Here is a 21,267-nt window from a genome sequence, read left to right as displayed (position 1 = left end):
AGTACAGCAAGCGGCAGAGAATCTGGTCCCAATACAGCATCGTGCTAACCTGCCCAAAGTAGACCTGGGGACAAACTTGAATTCTCACCTTGAAGTTGCCCTCCATTTTCTCCAGCAGAGCTTAAACTGAGATGTTCAATGACCTGCCCTTCACCTCTCAAGTCTTCATTGGGTTCCACACACTGGTCAACGTTTTCCTCCCTTGCTGCTGGGACTTTGCATCCATTAGTGCAACCTGCTTTCTCATGATCTGATGAAACACAATCCTCAGCAAAATCTGATGGGTTTTTATCACCTTTTAGTTCCCTGGAGCTGTTGCTGGTGGATATTACAGCACTGCTGCTCTTGGAGTTCATTTCGGAAGCATATTGAGGTATTATTCCAACAAACCTCAAGCCCCGACTTGCTGCATCTTGAATCTATAAAATCCAAGAGAGATTACATTTTAATTTACAAGTTGTCCTTCAGGAATAGAAGTGTTTCAAATATACCACATGTCAAGTGAAGCTGTGTTATTTTATGGTATAGATTCCCTATCCACCTCCATATTACATGAAAAACCTCACTGGATTTGTATACTGCATTCCAAGGAAGTCTGACATGAACTCCTTTAAGTATTTTTTAAAAATAAAATGTGAAAACACAATGGTATGTATTGTTTATATATTCTTGGCATACTCTCAATGAAAATGGAATATTTCTGATTTGTTACGTTTGGTCTTCTATTTAATAATGTTCATGTAGAGCAAAGAAATGGCATAGATGCAATGTGCCACTTCTCTTACAAATTTCAGGCTATCCCTATTTTTTTTTCTTGCATCTGCCTTTTAAAAAATATTTCTATCACCATTCAGATTCAAATTTAAACTACCACGATAGAACTGAACAACAACTGCAATATATGTATATAAATTTTTAATCCTCCACCCCAGAACAACTTAACAAATATTTAGCTCCTTAAAAGTATTGGCATACATTTGGAAACAACTTTATTGTTTCAGAAGGTTCTTCTAAATAACTAGAAGCTGAGATACAGGGAAGAGCTGGTGGAGAATATAAAAGCAGAAGGCACTAAGAGAAAAGCTTATTAAGAAATAATAATTTTAGGTTCCTAAAATGGGAACCACATAGTGCTGACTTCAGAATTTAGAAGTGCAGATAATTCATGATTCTAGGAAAATAATAAAACCCTGGAAATATAAAATGCATGAAAGAGGAAGGAACCTGGTATTCCTGAAGGTAATAATACTGAAAGCAGAACTACAAACCATAACCATGCAGAAAAAGAACATAAAGAATCACAGAAAACAGATGTGATTGTACATGGTTATTTTCATGACCTGGGGTGAGCTTACTGGAAGTGGAAGATCAAGGGTTACTAAAGTACAAAACAGAGATACAGAAGAAGTTCTTCGGAAACAATAGCCGTTTTACAAGATGTCAGACATGGAAGAAATAAAGTGAACATTTTTTTTTTAAATCTGAGAACTAAAAACCTGAGACATAATAGCTTGGATCCAAAGAAGCATGGGCAAAATTCTGCTCATACTACTAAATCAAGCATTTATGCCCCTTTCCCACAACAGGCTTGAGCATCCTCCAGAACCACTTGTGATAAAGCAACAAGGGAGCAGCTGGAGATGCTAAAACTGGCAGAAAAACTGAGAAACTCCTACCACTGAAGAATGCTGGAATGCTCAAGTTGCTCTTTGGTTACAAGCCTGTGGTAGTTTTCCTTGCTTTTTGGCACCTAAATCTGCCTAGCTGTGAAAACTAAGGATTAGAGGAGTTAATGAACAATGAGAGAGGAAAAACAAGTTACTACAGAAATGAACCAAGAGAAGACTGTGTGTAGTTTGTTACTATGATAGAGGGGTGTGTGCATGTGATTATGTCCCCTGTCATCCAGAGCTGACCTGCTGGCCCCAACCACCATGTACTTCACTGAGGGTTCAGCAATAGAGCAGAGAATAACAGGACCCAAGGCTTGATTTTTTTGATACTATAATGAAAAGATACAACTGACAGGCTGCTTCTTTCAAATACAGGTAAATTCACTGCTGTGAGAAGAGGCGACACAGTGGGAAAGCTACATTCACTCATAATTAGGAGTTCAAATAAAACCCCATTACAAAAATAAATGGTATTAGAATGAGATGGGTCTTGTCTCTCCCAACCATCCACTTTAAGCACGCAGTGTCAATGTATTCTGTTATTAGAGACAAAAATAAAGACAATGCAAGCTTTTTCAAATGCAAATAAGGTGGAATCAATTCTCCGCATGAGCTGCATGCTGACAGAGATGGCAGTGTAGAGAAGCAGTCATTTTATTCCATCCCAAGGAAAAAAGACACACCATAGGAAACTCATTCTATCTTTCCCCCAAAATGTTATGAATCATCCAACTTCCTGATGGTCATGCTACTGTGCTAAATACATACAAGACACCTGGATGATGGAAGAGACAACTTCCTCTCTTACACCATTGTTACAGTTTATTTGCTGAGCTGTGTGAAGGCAGGAATTGAAGCTTGCTTCCCCCGGAAAGCCAGAAGGTCACAGTTGCAGGATTTTGGAACCAGAGTTTCAATTTGCTGATACAATGCCAAGGTGATGTGAACATCACAGTGGAAGCTCTTTGTCAAAATTAATAGCCTAGCAGAGGTAGAGTTTCAGCTTTCTGACAGAGAAACAGTTTGATGGGCCCCTGTACCACAGAAATGGACATAATCTGTTTTATGAGTATCATAGCTAGGTCATAGATACTGGTGTTCCAGATGAACGAGGGACTGGGAACCAGGAGAACTGAACAACTCCAGGCATTATTGGGTGAGACAGATTTTCTGGATCGGTTTCTATTTTTTATTTTATTTTCATTAAAAAATAGCAACTTAGACCATGGAAATAAGAGAGTAATTTGGGTGTGAGGTCATGACAAGAAGCAGTTTTTGGACATTTAGCCCAGAGTATACACAGCTTGCCTACCTTTGCATGCACTTGCCTCCATTTACTCAAATATCAGTGGATGATGAAGCACTTTACTGCTAAATATATCCTACTTCTGCTTGAAATAGGGGTAACCTTTGTTACCCCAGGATTAATAAGGTGGTGATCCAGGTAGTAAATCCTGATGTGTAGCAATTTTAGACAGTCTGTCAATTGAAAAACCACTACCTGCTCTAGTATGCTACTCTTGGACCATAGAAGCAGAAAGCGGTTTGGGTAAAAGTTCGTGACTAGTAGCAATTTCTGAAATTAATACCAGCCCCCTCCTGCCCCTGGCATTATACAAATAATTTGCAATGCACTCATTATTTGTCTGCAATTAAATCTTGTTCATATTTTGAGTGCTAATCAAAACTGCATTTGCATAGGAGCATGCCAGTCCTCCTATGAAACAGAATTTCATTTGAGGTAGTGTAGCCTAAGAATTAAGAGCATGAGCCAGCAGCTCCCTGTTCAGATTTGAACTTGGACATGGGCTCACCTTAGGCAAAGCACCGTGTTTAAGGATCAGCCACCATTCCCATCTAGAACATGGGGATAGGACTACTTGTTCATCTTAGGATTGTTGTGAAATACTTTAAGATGCTACTACTACTACTGTACTACTACATTATTACTACTACTACATGGTTGTGAGATGGTTGGCATCTGTCTCAGGAGACAATGGGAGTAGTGTGCCTTTGGGGGTGTTGGAAGGTTGCAGCGCCTGCTGTGGCTACAGAGACAAATATGGCAGAGACATGTTTTGTTGCAGCTGGGGCAAAGGAAGGCGTCTAGTTCTGCTACTGCGGATACACCATGACATTTTCTCTCTCTGTGGACCTCCTAGTGGTCATTCTTCCTCTGGTCATTGTTGTGGATGCACGACCTGACTGCCTGTATTCAGGCACTGTGGTTGTCTGCAAGGGATTCCCACACGGGATGTTTCCAACCTTCATGTCATGTTTGCAGGCAATCTTTGTAATGCAGAGTGGGTATTCCAATGAGGCTGGTGCCTGAAGGCAGCTCCTCATAGAGCACCTCCTTGGGGATCCTGCCATCTTCCATTCTGTGGACATGGCCATGCCAGTGTAGATGTCACTGAGACAGGAGTGTGTGAACATGCTGGGAATGTGGGCTTGGGAGAGAACATCTTTGACACTTTGGCCTGCCACATGATGCCCCAAATCTTTCTGATGCAGCACATGTGGAGGCATTGAGCTGTCACTCCTGGCACTTGTAAGTTGCCCACGACTCACTTCCATAACTGCTAGAACTTCATCTTGGTATTGTACATTAGTACCACATTCTACCATTCCCTTTTGTAGCTGCCTTGCCAATACATATGTCCAGCTCAGCATCAATGGAGAGGTTGCTGGTTCTGGTGGAGACCAAGTAGACAAAATATTCTACCACCTCAAGTGTGTGGTCACCAATGCTGATGCATGAAGTGCTGGTGATGTCCTCACCTAGGATGTTGGCCTTCTTCAGGCTAATGGTAAGGCTAACTCCCTGCAAGTTTGGGCAAAATGGTTGATGAGCATCTGTAGAGCTTCCATTACTACTATTACTGCAGTTTACTAAGTAGCTATAGCAGCAACAAGGAAGATAACTGCACCACAGGTATGCAATGACTGAATAGCCTTAGAGACCACTCGTCAAACTACTCCAAGCAACATACATGCTGAGCGCACTGAAACACAGCAGTATCCATAGGCTCTGGATGATGTTCCTACCCTCAGGGAACCCCTTCCCCATCTATTTGCCTGCTGAGGAATCCATGCATGGCACAGAGGGTTCTGAGACCTATTGCCTTAAGCAAACATTGTGCACCCAGAATGCACTCAATACTTTCCTGCAGATGTAAGATCAGATACTCAGGCATGTTGACAGCTAGCATGAGACTGCAATGTAAATTAGAACTGAGCCTCTTGGTAAATCTCAAGTGACTTGAATCAGGACAAATCCTTTTGTTTTTGCTTTTTTAAATCACACTACATGTGTTAATTGACTTATCAAAGCCAGGATGTTTATGTTATCACAAACTATTTTATGAATGGTCAGTTTTAAGAAGATAACGATTACTGTTACTATTTTCAACATTCCATTTCCTCAGACCTCCTTGTTTACACACACACACACATGTGTATACAGTGGTACTTTGGTTCTCAAACTTAATCCGTTCCAGAAGTCCGTTCCAAAACCAAGGCGCGCTTTCCCATAGAAAGTAATGCAAAATGGATAAATCCGTTCCAGCCTTTTAAAAACAGCAATTTAACATGAATTTTGCTATCTAACAAGACCACTGATTCATAAAATGAAAGCAATAATCAATGTACTGTACTATAAAAGAAATAAGACAGTATTGTAGATGATAAAAATTAAAATTACATTTTTTTTCTTACCTGCACTGATGATGGTCATTGTTCGGATGGGGGGCCTTTATCCATTTTCACAGTCACACAATCAATCAATCAATCAATCAATCAGTAGCTGGACTGGGTTCCACACAGTCACAAAAACAAATTAACTGAAAATGCCTCAAGAAACACAAAATAGATAGCAAAAACAAAAGCGCCAAACTTAATCCATTCCGGAAGTCCGTTTGACTTCTGAAGTGTTCGGAAACCACGGCGCAGCTTCTGATTGGTGCAGGCGCCCAGAAACAATAGCCGACAGCCACATTGGACGTTCAGCTTCCGAAAAACGTTCAAAAACCGGAACACTTACTTCCGGGTTTTCGGCGTTTGGGAAACAAGGCATTTGAGAGCCAAGGCATTTGAGAACCAAGGTGTTTGAGAACCAAGGTACCACTGTATAAACACCTGGAACGCGGGGATAACACATAACACATCTGATTAAATTGACTGAAATCCATGCAAGTTCATGCCAAAATAAATCTGTTAGTTTTAATGGTGCTTCAAGACACACTTTGTGTTTTCCAGCAAGTGCAATGTTCTAGATAAGGCAGTTAAAAGGTTTGAAATTCCAGCTCAACCCTGAAGACAATTGTATAGCTTCAGATAGCTCGCTCTCAAGCTATGTACACAATAGTATTTACTCTGGCTCCAGCGTGCTTCCACCGCTGGTGTTTGAAGTTGGGTACACATGATTTTGGCACAATCCATCTATCCTGCAGCCTCCTGAGAAATAATGCTGCTTGCTGCATTTCCCCTCAAACCAGCTTTCACCCAATTCATAAACATAAGCCACATTCATTTTGCAGTTAAGCCAAGGTGTGCTCATTTGAGGCAGCCGCTACACATGCAGAGATGACAGCTTCATGAACGGGGGGTTGGGGGTTGCAGGCACAGGGAAACCAAACAAGTAATGCACACTGAGTAAAGATGTCCCCACCCTGGTGTGTACAGAAATGTGCATATATGGCATGAAATGCAGCAGAGAGAAATGACCTCGCTGCCTTTTAACCTATGAATATTTACATGGCCTCAGTCTAGCCTACCTCCAACTGTCTATGGCAGTAACATGGGAATGCCCCATATTTGTGGCCCTGAGCCCTTCAAGCAGAGGCAGGGACACATTTTTGGAGCAGCTTTTCCACCACTATCAATGTCATCAAGGAAGCCTTTAAAGTTTCCTAGGAACACAATTTTTTATGACCACTGCAATAATATATGAAATATCATAGCACAGGTAAGAGGCTACGTTTATCCTCAGTAAGTTTCAATGCACTGAGTAAGAATCTTATTTTTAACAAGGAGAAAGCACTTATGACAGTAGATTGGTATTCAGTCCACTTTCAAAGGCAACTAGTTCATACCACATGGTTCAGATTAAGCTGTATATTTTAAAGAAGCTTAGTACAAATAAATTAACTAGCAGTTAAGCCACAGGGATATCAAATAACCTCACAATTCATATTATGTGTGTGCTTAGTGAAATTAATTTCTACACTGCGTGGAGCTACGCCCCACATTATACAGTATGAACTATATAGTAATAAAGTACATTTTATTGACATGAACAAAAAGTTCACTGCACTCTGCCATGAAAGAACAGCTTTTACTTCTGAGCTAGCATTAAACTTTGGAATTCATTTACATTTATTTTTGAACCAGAATAAATATATGATCCTCTCTGAACAGAAACAGATCTTCTATATTAACAGCAGATTTTACAGGCAGTGCATCATACTTGGCCAAATTTATATTTAAAAACTGAACCACTGATACACAAATGCAGAGAAGGTGGGTCTATTACCAATGAGACACATGGAGGCTCCAGCTTCAGAGGCACTATTGCTCTCTACAAGGTGCTGCAAGTGTGGATTAATTTTACTTATTTTCTGTATCTGCTGAAGGCTTTGAATTCCAACATTTTTAAATCTTAAAAAAATACTTTCAAAAAACCTTTCAAGCTGACCCTTTTTCTCAAGCAGCCAATACATTTAAGAAAGCTGCATGAAATCTGTTTAACTTTAATATTTGCCAGAGTATGTGCTACGTTCTAGGCTTTGTCTCAAAGATCTTCATGCAGCAACGGGCTGTTAGTAAATGATCTGTTTGCACATTCCTATTTCTGTGGTCAGCTCTGATAGCGACATAAGTTGGTTTGGATAGAAAAGAAAGCCCTCATTCAACCTCTCTCTTCCTGCTTCTCAAGCAAGTGATTGGTGCTGAATGAGCCAAAATTTGTTCGGGGGGTATGCTTGTTGACCCCCAGAATAGGCTACCACAAATGAACAAATGAAAAGATCTTCCCAAGTAGTATGGAGCCTAATGCAGTGGGGCTGAATGAGGTGTCTGCAATCACTTAGCTTTTATAAGCTAGGTGTACTGTACAGTGTACATCCTTATAGTCTGTCAAATCTTTTTTTTTTTTTTTTTTTGGATACCAGACTTTGGAAGAATTTATCCCACACATACACTTGGCTCTTGGGAGAAGCTGGAATATAAAATAATACCATTCAACTTTGGCAGGATAACAGGAAAGGTTTTCCAGACTGGAAAAACATTACAAAATTGTGTGCCCTTATGTGCCAGTCACCACACCAGATATGGGCAATCTGGATCACTGTTTGACAGGCCCTGAAAGGAATTTTTCTCCCAAACTGATTGCCCTTGTTTGTTTGTTTGTTTTGCCTTTTTCCTAGTGAAACATATGACTTTCCTCTGTTAGGCAGAATAATGTATATTCAAGGAATAATGTATATTCAATGGAATTGGGCAGGATCAACATAACGAAGGAACCTTGGTGCAGGGTCCTTAGTGCAGGATTGGCCATGGCATTCACCCAAGCTTGGGTTCGGGCCCTCTGCCTGGCCTGAATCCTAACTCTGCTCACCCAGTAAGACCTTGCCAGATTGGTTGCACCTCAACAGGGTTCAACACTGGCCAACTCCTATGGAACTGGCTTGGCGTGGTCCAACCCCAGCTAATCCCATTCCACCAGCATGGGGTGAGTGGAATGATGAACAGATCCTGTCTCTACTGCTATATCAACACATATCCTGCCTGCTACAGTCAATAAAAGATTTGGCTTGATTTCATACAAACACCTGGTGTCCTGTTTGGTCATTTGCTGCTGTTCAGCGTCACAGAATGTGCCTACCCGGGCAATTTAGAATGACATGAAATACCTTTAGCTTTTAACTTTCTTGTTTCTGCTTCAGATATATTTATAATAAAAAACAAATCTAAATAAATTTTTGCTGCTATAAACTTTAATAACTTGAGCATATGTAATAAAAAATTGTCTTGAATTAAAAAGCAGTTGAGTACATTACATGTATAAGTTCCCAATGCTAATAAATAAATATATAAATAGATTCCTAGCTGCTGGATAACTTGCGTATCTCAAGAAAAGCTAACAGCTGAAACATTTGGAGTTGACCAGTCCAGTCCTCTCTGTTCAAGTGGGTTTATAGCATCCATGAGCACAATAGCAACCACTTTGTGACAGTTTTGCAGCAGCAGAAAGCCACCAAGGCTGGGGCTATGCAATGGGCACTAAGTAATACTTTGTGTTCCAGAAACAGTCTATGTAAAACTCTTGTCATACGGTAACTCCAGAATTGGCATTTGAAGGAATTGCTCAACTTTGCACTAATATGATGATTCAATTTTTCAGCTCAACAACAGACACAGCAAATGGGTAGTGTTACCCTTTCAATCTCATTGCCTTATTTGTACATCATGAAAAGTACTGACTCACCTCACAGCAAGGGGGGGGCACCTAAAGTTGGACTATTGTAGACAACTATATGTATAAAATAGTAATGATGGCAGCCTACCTCACAGAGTTGCAGCAAAATTGAGAGGATAATATTGATTGTCTTTGGGTCAAGACTGTTGACAATAGTCAAACTACAGTTAGGCAGGTGCTTAAGAAAGGTAGCTGCTAACCTTCAAAAATGGTTAAACAGCAAAATAGAGGTCAATGCATCAATTCAGATAGGCAGGGGGAAAGGAAACTTTATGTGAATACAGCTTCTGGACTGTTGGTGAAGTAAAAGGTTTGTGCACAATACCACCTTAGATAATAGTGAACTGTGGGGGTTGCATATACAGTATGTATATGCATTTCAGATAATGCATTTAGAATAATTTCCCAAACCAGTGGTGGGAGTGCATTGGGTACAGAGTAAACGGGGTGAGGGGGTATACACAACTATACCTTTAATGCACATTCAAAGAGCATTCTTTCCCTCAAAGAATTCTGGGCACTGTAGTTTACCTTTCGCAAAGTTACAATTCCCAATAACCCTTAATGAACCACAGTGCCCAGTCTCCATGCCTCATCTGCCCATCAAACTTGATGAACCTTTGGCTAGGTGGACAGGCAGCTTACTGCTCTTAACACCATACTAACAACTTTGAATTAAGGTTCTGCCTATCACGCCAATATGTTTGCCATGTGTCCTTTGAATGGCTCCAATATAGTTATAAGCCATGTTCAAGATCTCATAGAAGGAATGGGCATAGTGGCGCAGCAGCAAGATGAAGCGTTTGCTTTGTTTTAAAAGAGTAATTAGAAATAGAAGCAGATCCATCAATATTGTAACTGCATTTAAATATTAAAATGCAGAAGTGATTTTAAATATACTGGTTATAAAATAAGTGAATAGGTTTTAGACTTTTTTAAAAAAGAATTCTTCTTAAGCCAACTCTTTATTTTGACTTAAATCTTTACAGCTGCATCAATTCCTGGAGGAGGCTTGGCTTATAAAAGGTAGAGAAAGCTCATGCAATATCAGAACATAACAGTATAGAGTGCAATAATAGAAACTGAAATCTGTGCCTAGATGTTATTAATTGTTCACAGACAGTTCTTTTTCTTATCAATTTTAGTCTGTATGTTACAATTATCACATCATATATCTTGTACGTGCTCGGTATCAAGTATTCCACCAAGCACCACATAAATGCAGCATAACAATGCAATAAAATGAAGACACATGGCTGACTTAGAAAGATGGGTGTTCCAAACTTCTCTTAACTGTTTTGACGCCAGCAACTGGAATTTCTTGGCTTCCATCCAGAGCAAATGTTCACTCGAAAACTACTAGTATGCACTAATTCAACACAGCTTGCAGTATTTTAGATTGACTTGGTTATTTTCACAAACTAATCATTGGAGCAAAGTGGTTACTTCACCAATACCTTAAAGACAGGGTTGGGAGATGATTCATGCTCCAAGAAAGCATGCAGGAGCAACAGTTTCTGTGGAAATGAAACATCAGTATTTAAAGCAGGGAAGATCAACTTCTCTATGTTAGAATGGACACTATGTTATCAGGAAAAAAATACATCCCAAACTATAGAGCTAGTCAGGTTCTATAAAGTTCATTTACCTGGTACAGGTATGGAACACGCATTTAGATTATACATAGCCACAGTCTATGGGGTGCGGTGCTCATCTCGCTTCAGGCCGAGGGAGCCAGTGTTTGTCTGCAAACAGCTTTCCAGGTCATGTGGCCAGCCACTTCTGGCGCACAGAACACCATGACGAGTGCCAGAGTGCACAGAAACACCGTTTACTTTCACGCCACAGCAGTACCTATTTGTCTACTCACGTTGGTATGCTTTCGAACTGTTAGGTTGGGCAGGAGCTAGGACAAAGAAACGGGAGCTCACCCCATCGTGCAGATTCGAACTGCTGACCTTCCAATCAGCAAGCCCAAGAGACTCAGTGGTTTATTATACAGCGCCACACATGAAATTTAAATACAGTAGTAAACTAATTAAAATTTGGTGGGGGTAGATGAAATTGTTCTTAGAGCCAGATTCAGCCTGTGAGTTGCTAACTGACCATCCCAATTTAATGTAGCAAAGCTATTTCTGGATAAGGGATTTTTAAAAGGTGTGTCCAGCATCAAATTACTTTCTTCTGTCCTGATGTATAGGAGATCCTTCTTTTGCTTTTGGAAAAGATAAAATCCAGTCACAAAGTTGAGTATTGCTGCTTAGTATGTATCACCCAATAACCAAAAGAATGGACAACACTTTTAAAACAAAAACCCAAAATAGACCTAATTTCTATGCTTGTGAGATTGTCATACATCTTGACTGGAAATATATGTAGAACAGAGATAACCCTCTTCAAACAATTTCCTGTTAAAAGTTACACAAATATGCTCTGACAGGTGGCATGCCAACAAAAATCTGCAGGCAAAAGGTACTGAGAAAAATATATATAACACCATGTCAAATATTGCTGTGAAATTGTGGCTTACTTACTTACACATTCAAGCACCATCATTCTTCATTAGTATTTCTCTGAGGCCATTTGTCAGAAACCTCCCATTGACTTTTGCGTTGTTTAGAAGGTTCATTTGTGAAGAGACACTTTTAAATTTGAAAGCAACTTTTCTGTTGTCCTTGACATTTTTCATAAATTGATACAATTCCTTGGTTAAGAATTTGATGTGAACATATGTGAAAGAGTAGGTTTGGGAAACTGCTCCCTTCTATAGCATTCAGAGAAGACTCTGAATTACAAAGAATGAAGCACAGTTTATTTTTAACTATAGGCTGTGATCTTTCCAAAATGACTAACTATTTTCACTTGTGTTCATCTTAAGAACATTTTTTTGATTATCGGGTTAAAACTTCCATGTAGCTGGGTCTACTACTACATCAGCATACAGTTATTACAATAAACTGTACACTTTACTTTGCATCTGTTTTTAAGGATATTAGCAGCCAATATTATAATTTTAAATTACAACTCACAAGCAAAGCAGATTTCTACTACATTTATGCCACACATGTTAATTGCAAGTAGCAGTTTATACCATATGAAAGCTGGGGACTACTGCCATAGATAGAAGTAAGAATGCAATCCACAAAGAGTCTGCGCTGCAATGGCTCAATGATCTATGAAAAAGGCACAACTACAAGTATGGATACTGCATGGTCCAACAGCTGTGCAAAAATAGTTGATATTACTAATACTAGTTAAGGTAGCAAAAACGGTTCCCGCTAATAGGGCATTCTGGATTTGCTGCAGAGAATGTTAAACAGTTGTAATAGTTGTGTGGTCTACAGCAGATATGGCTAAGAGATGTTGCTGGACTCCAAATCCCACCAGCGGTAGTCAACATGGCCAATGACCAGGGATTATATTCCAACAACACCTGAATGGCCACAGGTTAGTCCATGGTAAAGGTAAAGGTACCCCTGCCCGTACGGGCCAGTCTTGACAGACTCTAGGGTTGTGCGCCCATCTCACTCAAAGAGGCCAAGGGCCAGCGCTGTCCGAAGACACTTCCGGGTCACGTGGCCAGCGTGACATCGCTGCTCTGGCGAGCCAGAGCCGCACACGGAAACGCCGTTTACCTTCCCGCTAGTAAGCGGTCCCTATTTATCTACTTGCACCCGGGAGTGCTTTCGAACTGCTAGGTTGGCAGGCGCTGGGACCGAACAGCGGGAGCGCACCCCGCCGCGGGGATTCAAACCGCCGACCTTTCGATCGGCAAGCCCTAGGCACTGAGGCTTTAACCCACAGCGCCACCCGCGTCCCAACTTAGTCCATGGACCGAGTGCCAAATCCTAGATACCAAGAATACACGGTAAGGGGAGTACAGGTAAAGGACCCCTGGACGGTTAAATGGGTGGGGAGGTTGCCAATGCAGGTCTGCAGATTTTGTTCTAAGGCTGGTTATATACCAATTCTGTGTATATGAGCAGAATACAGTGTTTCATCACTGGCAGAATTAATGCAGAAATTCACAGCTCTAACACGTTCACTTCGTGAACATAATGTAGCTATAAAGAAAGCTACATAAATCCTGTTTCCAAGAGACAGCAGCTGCTCAGGTTTTAAACTAAACACTACCACCATCAAATTTAGCACATTTCTTACTGAAAATAATCTCATACCTAAATATTTCTTACGGTCGGGAAGTTCAAGTTAATAATCTTTATTTTTCAGCCTTTCCCCCATATATTAAAGTTCGAGTATCCATAAGATACGTAAGTTCAAACTGAAGAACTACCCAAAGCACTAAACCTCCACTACATTAGGTCTGAGTTCTGCAAGAGTATTACAGAAGATAAATAACACATGCTGCTCATTTGACAGTGACTCCTTAAAGTTCATAAAATGGAGGTGATATTGTAAACATATCCATTTAATACTGAACTCTAAAAGCCCTCTTTTGTAGGTAGTGAACTAAATCTGGTCTCATTGTCCAGAAATATATTTCCCCAGCACCATGCACATAGGAAGTTTCATTTGCAATTTCTGTGTTGTCCTTGTAGAACTCGGAAGAGAGGAGGATGGGGACAAAACTCGAATTAGTTGACTCAACCTATGACTGAGCCATCTATAGTCAGTCTCCCTGTTTTCTGCCCTACCAGTCCCAATGGGCTCCAGCCACCACTGCCTGTATGAATAAGGCCTGTCAGTGTTCAGAGCACAGTCGCATTCAATAACCTCATAACCTCATCCCTCCATTCAATTCCCATTTTAACAAATTAAGGTTTTACAAGGTGGGTAGCCTTGCCCCTACTGCCCACTTCAGGAGTGCTAATGCTTTTACCACCCACAGCAGTAACTGCATGTTATGCAGAACAGGTGGGCAGCCTTTTTCCTGCCAAGAGCCACATTTTCTTGGATGTTCTGAATACACGACATCAATCTTTGCTTTTCAGCACTGAAGTTCTCCATGCAAAATCTGGATTAAAAGGAAATGTGTTCCTAATATGATTTCTTCATTGGGACACATATTAATGCAACATAATCAGATGTTTGCTTCAAATTTTCTTTCTGGTCTTCAGGGGGAAAGCCCTGGAATGCTGGGGCCATGTACTATACACATCTACCACATCTATTTTTACATTGGCCAGGAAGATGAACCTTTTAAAAAAAGTCCGTGGGACAAAGGATTACAAAAGCAAATCAAGTCCCCCGGGGGCACAATGGAATACTTTTGCTACAATCACAGAGTGAGTTTCTGAATACCAAAGTTATACTGCAGAGTAAAAATGAATGTAAGTTTTTTTTTAAGAAGTGTAACCAAGAACATATGTTGCTCTTCACACCATGATACCTAATATACAATGTGCACTATTTTCCACAATCCTTTGTTTTACATATGCTTTCAAAACATTATTGCCAAAGACAGCTCTCAGCAGGAGCACTCCTGACCAGTCTTATTGCTTTATTCTAGATTATATCTATGTCAAGATCCTTAAACAAAGAGATGGTTTCTGTTTGCTTTCTAAGTGTGCGGAAAATAAAGCCCCAAGTTCAATGCTTTGAGAGAAGCCCTTATTATGAAGTGCAAAGAAATAAATGTAAAAATGCTCTTTTGTAAAGACTTTGAGGAAAGGACAAGTGTTTTCCTGAAAGACAGGAATGGTTTCAAAGCGTTTCAGATCACTTAGATAGCAAATCCTTTGGGCAATAAGTAACATTACAGCAGGGTCATTTCAGACTTTTCTGTTTGAAGGCCACAAGCAGTTTTCGTTCCAATTTTTCTCCATTAAAATAATAATAATTTGCTTTAAGACAAGTTAAAAACCCAAGATGTATTAGGATCTTTTTGTGAGAAATGACGACTAATGTCTCAGATTATTGAACAAAAACGAAGAATGCATTCATAACAGGAAACATTTAAAGCAAATGAACAGCACAACAGTTTTATCACTCTGGCCATGTGTTAAATCTAGTTTATTTCTGGACCGCAAGCAAAGAATTATATATTTAAACAATTAGTCAGAAATTATGGAATGCAATGGAAATTTACTTTTTTATATAAAAAAAACCAACCACTGTATGTTTAATGAAAAATGTTGGGATACAGTCATTTCCCTGTTCTGTGTTTTGATGAAACATTATTCACTGTAGATAAAAAATGTTTTTATATAGCAGCAGACGCCCCTTTCCCATCTGTTAAAATGCATGCATCTGTTCCCAGATGCATTTTTGCTCTTCCAAGAACAATAAGGGTTACAGTGCCCACAGATTCATAATGTATTTTAAGTTTTCAGCTAATTCATCTTTTACACTTAACTAGTGATCAAAACCAGACATAACTTCTCCATGTAAACCACGAGGGTATTTTATGCATTTGAAGTTACACTGAACTCAGTGGGTGTGTATGGGTGTGTAAAATGTAACTTCTCCACAAGTAAAATCTTTGCCATTGGTCTCAGAAAACCTTTGATCTTCAACTTCTAAATATGACATTTGTTTAGGAGTGGCTAAGGACTTTCTACCCTCCTGTTCTCATTTTATGTAGGTTGCTACCCCCCCCCCCCCATGTTACACACAACTCACAGTAATATTTAAAGGTCAATTTCCCTCAAACTCATCAGCACAAGATCACGATTCCCCAAGCGACTGTAAAAAGGCCACAGATTAATTCAAGGGAAAATGAGAACTCTGTGAAAGCTGTACACAAACGAAGAGGAAGTATGCAGCTGAAACGAGAAATAGGGGAGAGCCACAGAGCGCAGTAGTATTAGCAGGGGTAATCAATGTGTGCCCTTCCAGATGTTGCTGAGCTACTCTCATCTGCCTTAGTCAGAATGGCCAATAGTTAGGGAGAATCAGAGTTGCAGTTCAACACAGGGGCAGAGGAAAGGGGTGCGCAGGGTACTGTGCGTCCCGGGTGTCACCACTGAGGGGGGTGACAAAATGCCGGGCGGCACTCACCGCAGGGCCTGCAGCATGCCCAAGCCACATGTCTCTGCTGGGAGAGACGTGGTGGCTTGGGTGCATGCAGGCTCTGCGCTGCCCAAACGGACCGCCTGCTGGCTCCCCCCCAGCTGTAGGGCGGCTGAGTGGGAGGAGGCAGGCAGACTCCGGAGGCCCCGCAGTGCGCCCTTCCCCTACGGGTGCCTCGCCCTGCCCCTATGGGTGGGTCACCCCACCCCTGGGCACGCCACCCTAGGCGCCCAAGCGGCTTCCGCCACCGCTGGTTCAACAACATCTAGAGGGCCACAAGAACTATCTGTGGAGTAGAGAATAGTTGCAGATATAAAAGTTAATCTGGGTACTGAAGAAGCGCCACCATGTTATTCATAGGGGACATTTTTTTCTAGTACAACACCACAGATGGCTATTTTCAAAGTGTATTTTTAAAAAACCTGTCAGTTTCTATAGTCATTAATTTGCTACACATAATTGACACATGCAAAATTCTAATTTTCATTAAAATAACAGCTGTTCTAAAATGATACAGCAAATCTCAGATATGGAGCTAGCAATGACCCCCCTGATAATTAATGCATTTTTTCCCTGACGTTGAACTTTACCACAATATTTGATAGAGGCTTTCCAAAGGTAACATACCATATGGGGCGGAGGGAGGGTAATACAGAGAGAACACATAGGAAGTATGTTACCTTTCTGCACTGCTTGCAAGCTGATAAAGGCACCTGGCTGAATCTTGATTTTGGGGGAGAAGAGAGAGAATAGGATGCTAGCCTAACCAGGGACAATGAAATAGTTCCCTCTGGTGCAGGTGGGAGTGAGGAAAGACACAAGAGATTAGGCATGAGTGGTGAGGCATTGATGGCTTACAATGAGTACTCAGTATCACCTACTTCACTGTCCACCGTGAATCCTGGATTAGTTCCAGGAACCCTTGGAATCCTGCACTGCTGTGGAGATTAGGATGCCATGTAACAATATATATGGCCCATTTTGATTCAACTAGTGTGTCTCACCTGATCTTCCGCCTTTTTTGCATTCTGTGGGCCCAAAAAGCTTGGAGCTGAATTGCATTAGGCATGAGCAATGTAAAACAGGGCTTAATATTGCAACTAAGAGGAAAATAGTAAATCTCAGTATCACTTACACCAGTTCTAATTTTTAGAACTTGATTTCAACAAAACAGATGAATATACCAGAAAGACAGAACAATGTGTTCTATGGGTTGGGGGTTGGTAAACATTAGTACCTTAGTATCAGTAGTTTCAAATGCAACTATCTGTACTGTTATTTGCGAATATTTTGCTTCTACTGTACTTACTTTCTTTATAAGATCTGGCATCTTTGATTTATCTAGAAGGTGGTCTGAGGAGAAGCAACTTTCTATCTCTAAGGTATTTCCTTCACTGACAGCATCATTTTTCAGGGATCTGAAAAGAAAAAGAAAAGAAGGCATTTTTCATAAGCAGGTGACAAGTCACCAAAAACTAACATGTTCTATGCATATCTCAGACATATTGTAGTTCCTAGACAAGCAGTGAAACAGAACACTCAATTGCGTAACAAGGACTCTGAGATCAATGAATTTCCTGTAATATTAAGAAATTATTAAAGTATTATTAAAGTATGAGAGTCTTTTGAAACTGAGGGCTAAACTAGAACTTGTTATTTAAACATTGTAACATACATTAGGTATCTTAGAACATGAACTGCATGATTAAATGTAAAAATAGAAAATAATTCAAATTCTCTCTTTTTTATTTGTTTAAAGAGAAAACTTAACAAAATACTACCCTGTTGTCATGTACTGCCTACTGCCTTAAAGCCATAGTCCTATATTTTTGTCACACAATGAAATATCACCCTTCTTAATTTACCAGCCAAGTTGTTTCAAACAGGAAGAAGAGTACAAAATTGCTGCTATGGTTTTAAGGGAATTGCAAAGCTCTGTGCTACTCGAGCCAAAATGGTAGCTTCATATTAGCTAAACAGCAGGGAAAACAACATACAATCTTTTGAGTATTCCGAACTGATCAGTACCAGCTGTCAGACACTCCAAATGCTTGCTCGCTACAGATGAAGGTGGTCCCTAGGTACTTGCAAAGCTTCTAACACATTCAGAACTATGAGACTGGGACAGTGAAGAGTGAAAATGACTGTTAAGGCAGCCCTAGACTGCACTATTTCCTGTGGACATTAGAGAGAGTTCCCTCCCCCCGAAAAAAAGAGAGGTCACATTTTCATTTTACCCTACATGCCCCTTTCTCTTTCCTATAACGTTAGGACTGTAAACAACATGGGACCACTCATGCCCACCGTTAAAGGGGAAGCGTAGGCTCCTTTTCAGATTTCTTGGGCTACATTCATTTCCTTTTCCAGAGGTGGAGGAAAAAATGTTTGTAGATTATCATTCCTTCTCGTGCAATGTCCATTAGCTATGCAGCAAAATGGTGCCAACTACATTTGAAACAGTGGTGGTTTCCCAATATTTGGGAGTTTCCTCAGGAATGCCAAATATTTGCGTGGATTTTTTTTTTTTTAAGGAAAGGAAAAGAAAGCTCAAAACAGCCTGACAATAGCTGAGGTTATCAGAAGGCAACGGAGGTTAAGAGTTTGTTAGAAAAAGAAGAGGAAGTTTCCTTAATTTTTAAAAATAGCAAATTCACAGTTGGAAGGAACATCAAAGGTCACCTGATTCGGTCCCTTGCCAATGAAGGTAATCCCCTGCAGAAACATCCCTGAAAGAAACCCAGAGTCTGCTTAAAAACCCATAAAAAAGAAAAGCCCACCACTTTCCAAGACAGCGCAGTAAATTTGGTTGAAATCTCCTTTCTTGAAATGTGGTACCTCAGGTTAAGTACTTAATTCGTTCCAGAGGTCCGTTCTTAACCTGAAACTGTTCTTAACCTGAAGCACCACTTTAGCTAATGGGGCCTCCTGCTGCCGTCGCGCCACCAGAGCACGATTTCTGTTCTCATCTTGAAGCAAAGTTCTTAACCCGAGGGAATATTTCTGGGTTAGCAGAGTCTGTAACCTGAAGCGCATGTAACCTGAAGCGCATGCAACCTGAGGTACCACTGTACTATTTACTAAAACACCATACCAGGGTGTTCGAACCCTGAGTTCACAGTCAGTAAAAAAGACTTCAGAGTATGCTGGCACAAAAAGGGCACTAGCCCACCAAAACACAGGCTGATATTCTTTGTTTTCTGTTTACCCTTAATTCAAACCAATGAACTAACAGTAAGAAATCCACAAACTTAAATCCACAAGCGAATAGTAAAGAGAACCCGCACAAGCAACACGGACACAACCCCCCCCCCACATAAATTAAGTAGAATAGAAACATTACCACCTGACCCCACCCCCACTCACCATGCCCCCCTCCACCTCTTTCCCCCTTTTCTTCCTAATGTAACGCTAATGTCTCAACAAATGAAACTGATCTGTAGAAAATGTAACTTGAAAAGGGTGGCACATACTTTTGTAAACCAAGAAATCTTTAATAAAAAAAATATGATAAAATAAAAATAGAAATCCACAAACTCTATAGGTGCTGGTTCCCTGGGTGCCCAAGCACCCACAAAATTCCCCACGAAGGGTCTGGGCACCCATAAATTTCAGCACCAGGGCCATGCATGTTGTATGGCACCCACGACCCCAGGCACCCACGGTCGTGGGGCCAAGATGGCACTCCTAACAAACTCTGGGTGGCTTTGGCAGAGACAGTCATTATTGGGGGTTATTACTCACACAACTCTCCCTGAAGTTCTGCGGAAAACGTAGAGGGCTTTGGAAGCTATGAGATCTATTTTCTCACTGCTTAACATGAAGATGGACTTCCTTTGCCCCTATTATGTGAATGTGATAGAATTTGGGAGAAATTTAGGTTGAACAATTCTTTCAAATATTCATGTTTTAATTCATATACAGTCGTACCTTGGGTTGCAGACGCTTCAGGTTACAGACTCCGCTAACCCAGAAATAGTATCTCGGGTTAAGAACTTTGCTTCAGGTTGAGAACATAAATAGTGCAGCAGCGGCGCAATGGCAACGGGAGGCCTCATTAACTAAAGTGGTGCTTCAGGTTAAGAACAGTTTCAAGTTAAGAACAGACCTCCAGAACAAATTAAGTTCTTAACCCAAGGTACCACTGTACATGACAGCAAAGGAGGAGGAAATGGTTTAAAGAGGAACTTGACTTCCTGCTGTATTACTGAAGACACTCAACTCTCTAAAACCAAATACACCAGTGCTTGGTCTGTACAACTTGCATTCAATGAATAAAATAGATCCTGCAAAATGCCAGTGTGATGTAACTTTCAAAACTGTTAACAACTTCAAAAAGGGATGTCCATGTGAATAACCATATATATTCTGATACCATTACTCAAAACGGCTTCATTAAAAGCTTTTTATTTGGGGAAAATCTGCTAAGACTACAATCTGAGTAATTCTGTAAAGCAGTTTCAGGCTTCATAACTGTTTGCACTGCGACTTGAAGAATGGCTTCCGATACTGCGAAACACAGGGTGGACAGGAAGCGCAAGTGTCTCCGTAGTGCCAGAAATAGAACTCCTATACCTTCCTCCAGGATAAAAGGTAAATGTTGTATTTCAGATGATACAAAGAAGTGCAGGGAACAGGAAGGGCACGGCATTTGTACTTCCTGTCTCCACCACGGTCTCTAATGAACAAAGCTGCTTGAAAGGAGCTATGTGTAAATGCTAGTATGTACTCTTCTATTAGTGACTCTAATTCTACTTTCTTACTGCTGATGTAAGAGAAGTGTGTTTAAAATGAATCATATTTCATACACAAGGGAAGAGCCAGAGCACAGTGGTAGAACATATGTTTTGCATGCAAAAGGTCCTAGGTTCAATCCCTGGCATCTTCAAATAGAGCGGAAATCCCATCAGAAACTCTGGAGAGCTGCTGCCAGTCAGTGTAGACAATACTGAAGTAGATGGACCATTGTTACAATTCAATATGAAACAGCTTCCCTTGTCTGCATGCTTAAAAAGATTAGCTTCGTAGCAGCCTGACAAAAAATACACAAACATATTTTAAAACTAGTTGTAAGAATCAGTATACAGGTGGCAACCATTTAGGCGCATCCAATGGTCATGCAATTGCTGATGTCTGGAGCCAGAAAAG

At 40.6% G+C, this 21,267-nt stretch overlaps 1 protein-coding gene across 4 annotated transcripts in view; it reads right to left on the bottom strand.

Annotated features, from left to right (window-relative positions):
* RFTN1 (raftlin, lipid raft linker 1) overlaps positions 1-21,267 on the bottom strand; it is a 100,288-nt gene that overhangs the window by 38,332 nt on the left and 40,689 nt on the right. For all 4 annotated transcript variants that reach the window (XM_083404964.1, XM_083404965.1, XM_083404966.1 and 1 more), the window contains exons 4-5: positions 17,432-17,540; positions 89-419 (exon numbers count right to left, since the gene is read on the bottom strand). In XM_083404964.1, coding sequence (XP_083261090.1) covers positions 89-419; positions 17,432-17,540 — 440 coding nt within the window. The remainder of the gene's footprint in view (positions 1-88; positions 420-17,431; positions 17,541-21,267) is intronic.

Source organism: Podarcis tiliguerta, assembly GCF_965153285.1.
Source record: "Podarcis tiliguerta genome assembly, chromosome: 12".
In the NCBI taxonomy this organism is placed as follows: domain Eukaryota; kingdom Metazoa; phylum Chordata; class Lepidosauria; order Squamata; family Lacertidae; genus Podarcis; species Podarcis tiliguerta.
Note: the sequence above shows the minus strand (reverse complement) of the source record. Positions and strands in the feature narration are given on the sequence as shown.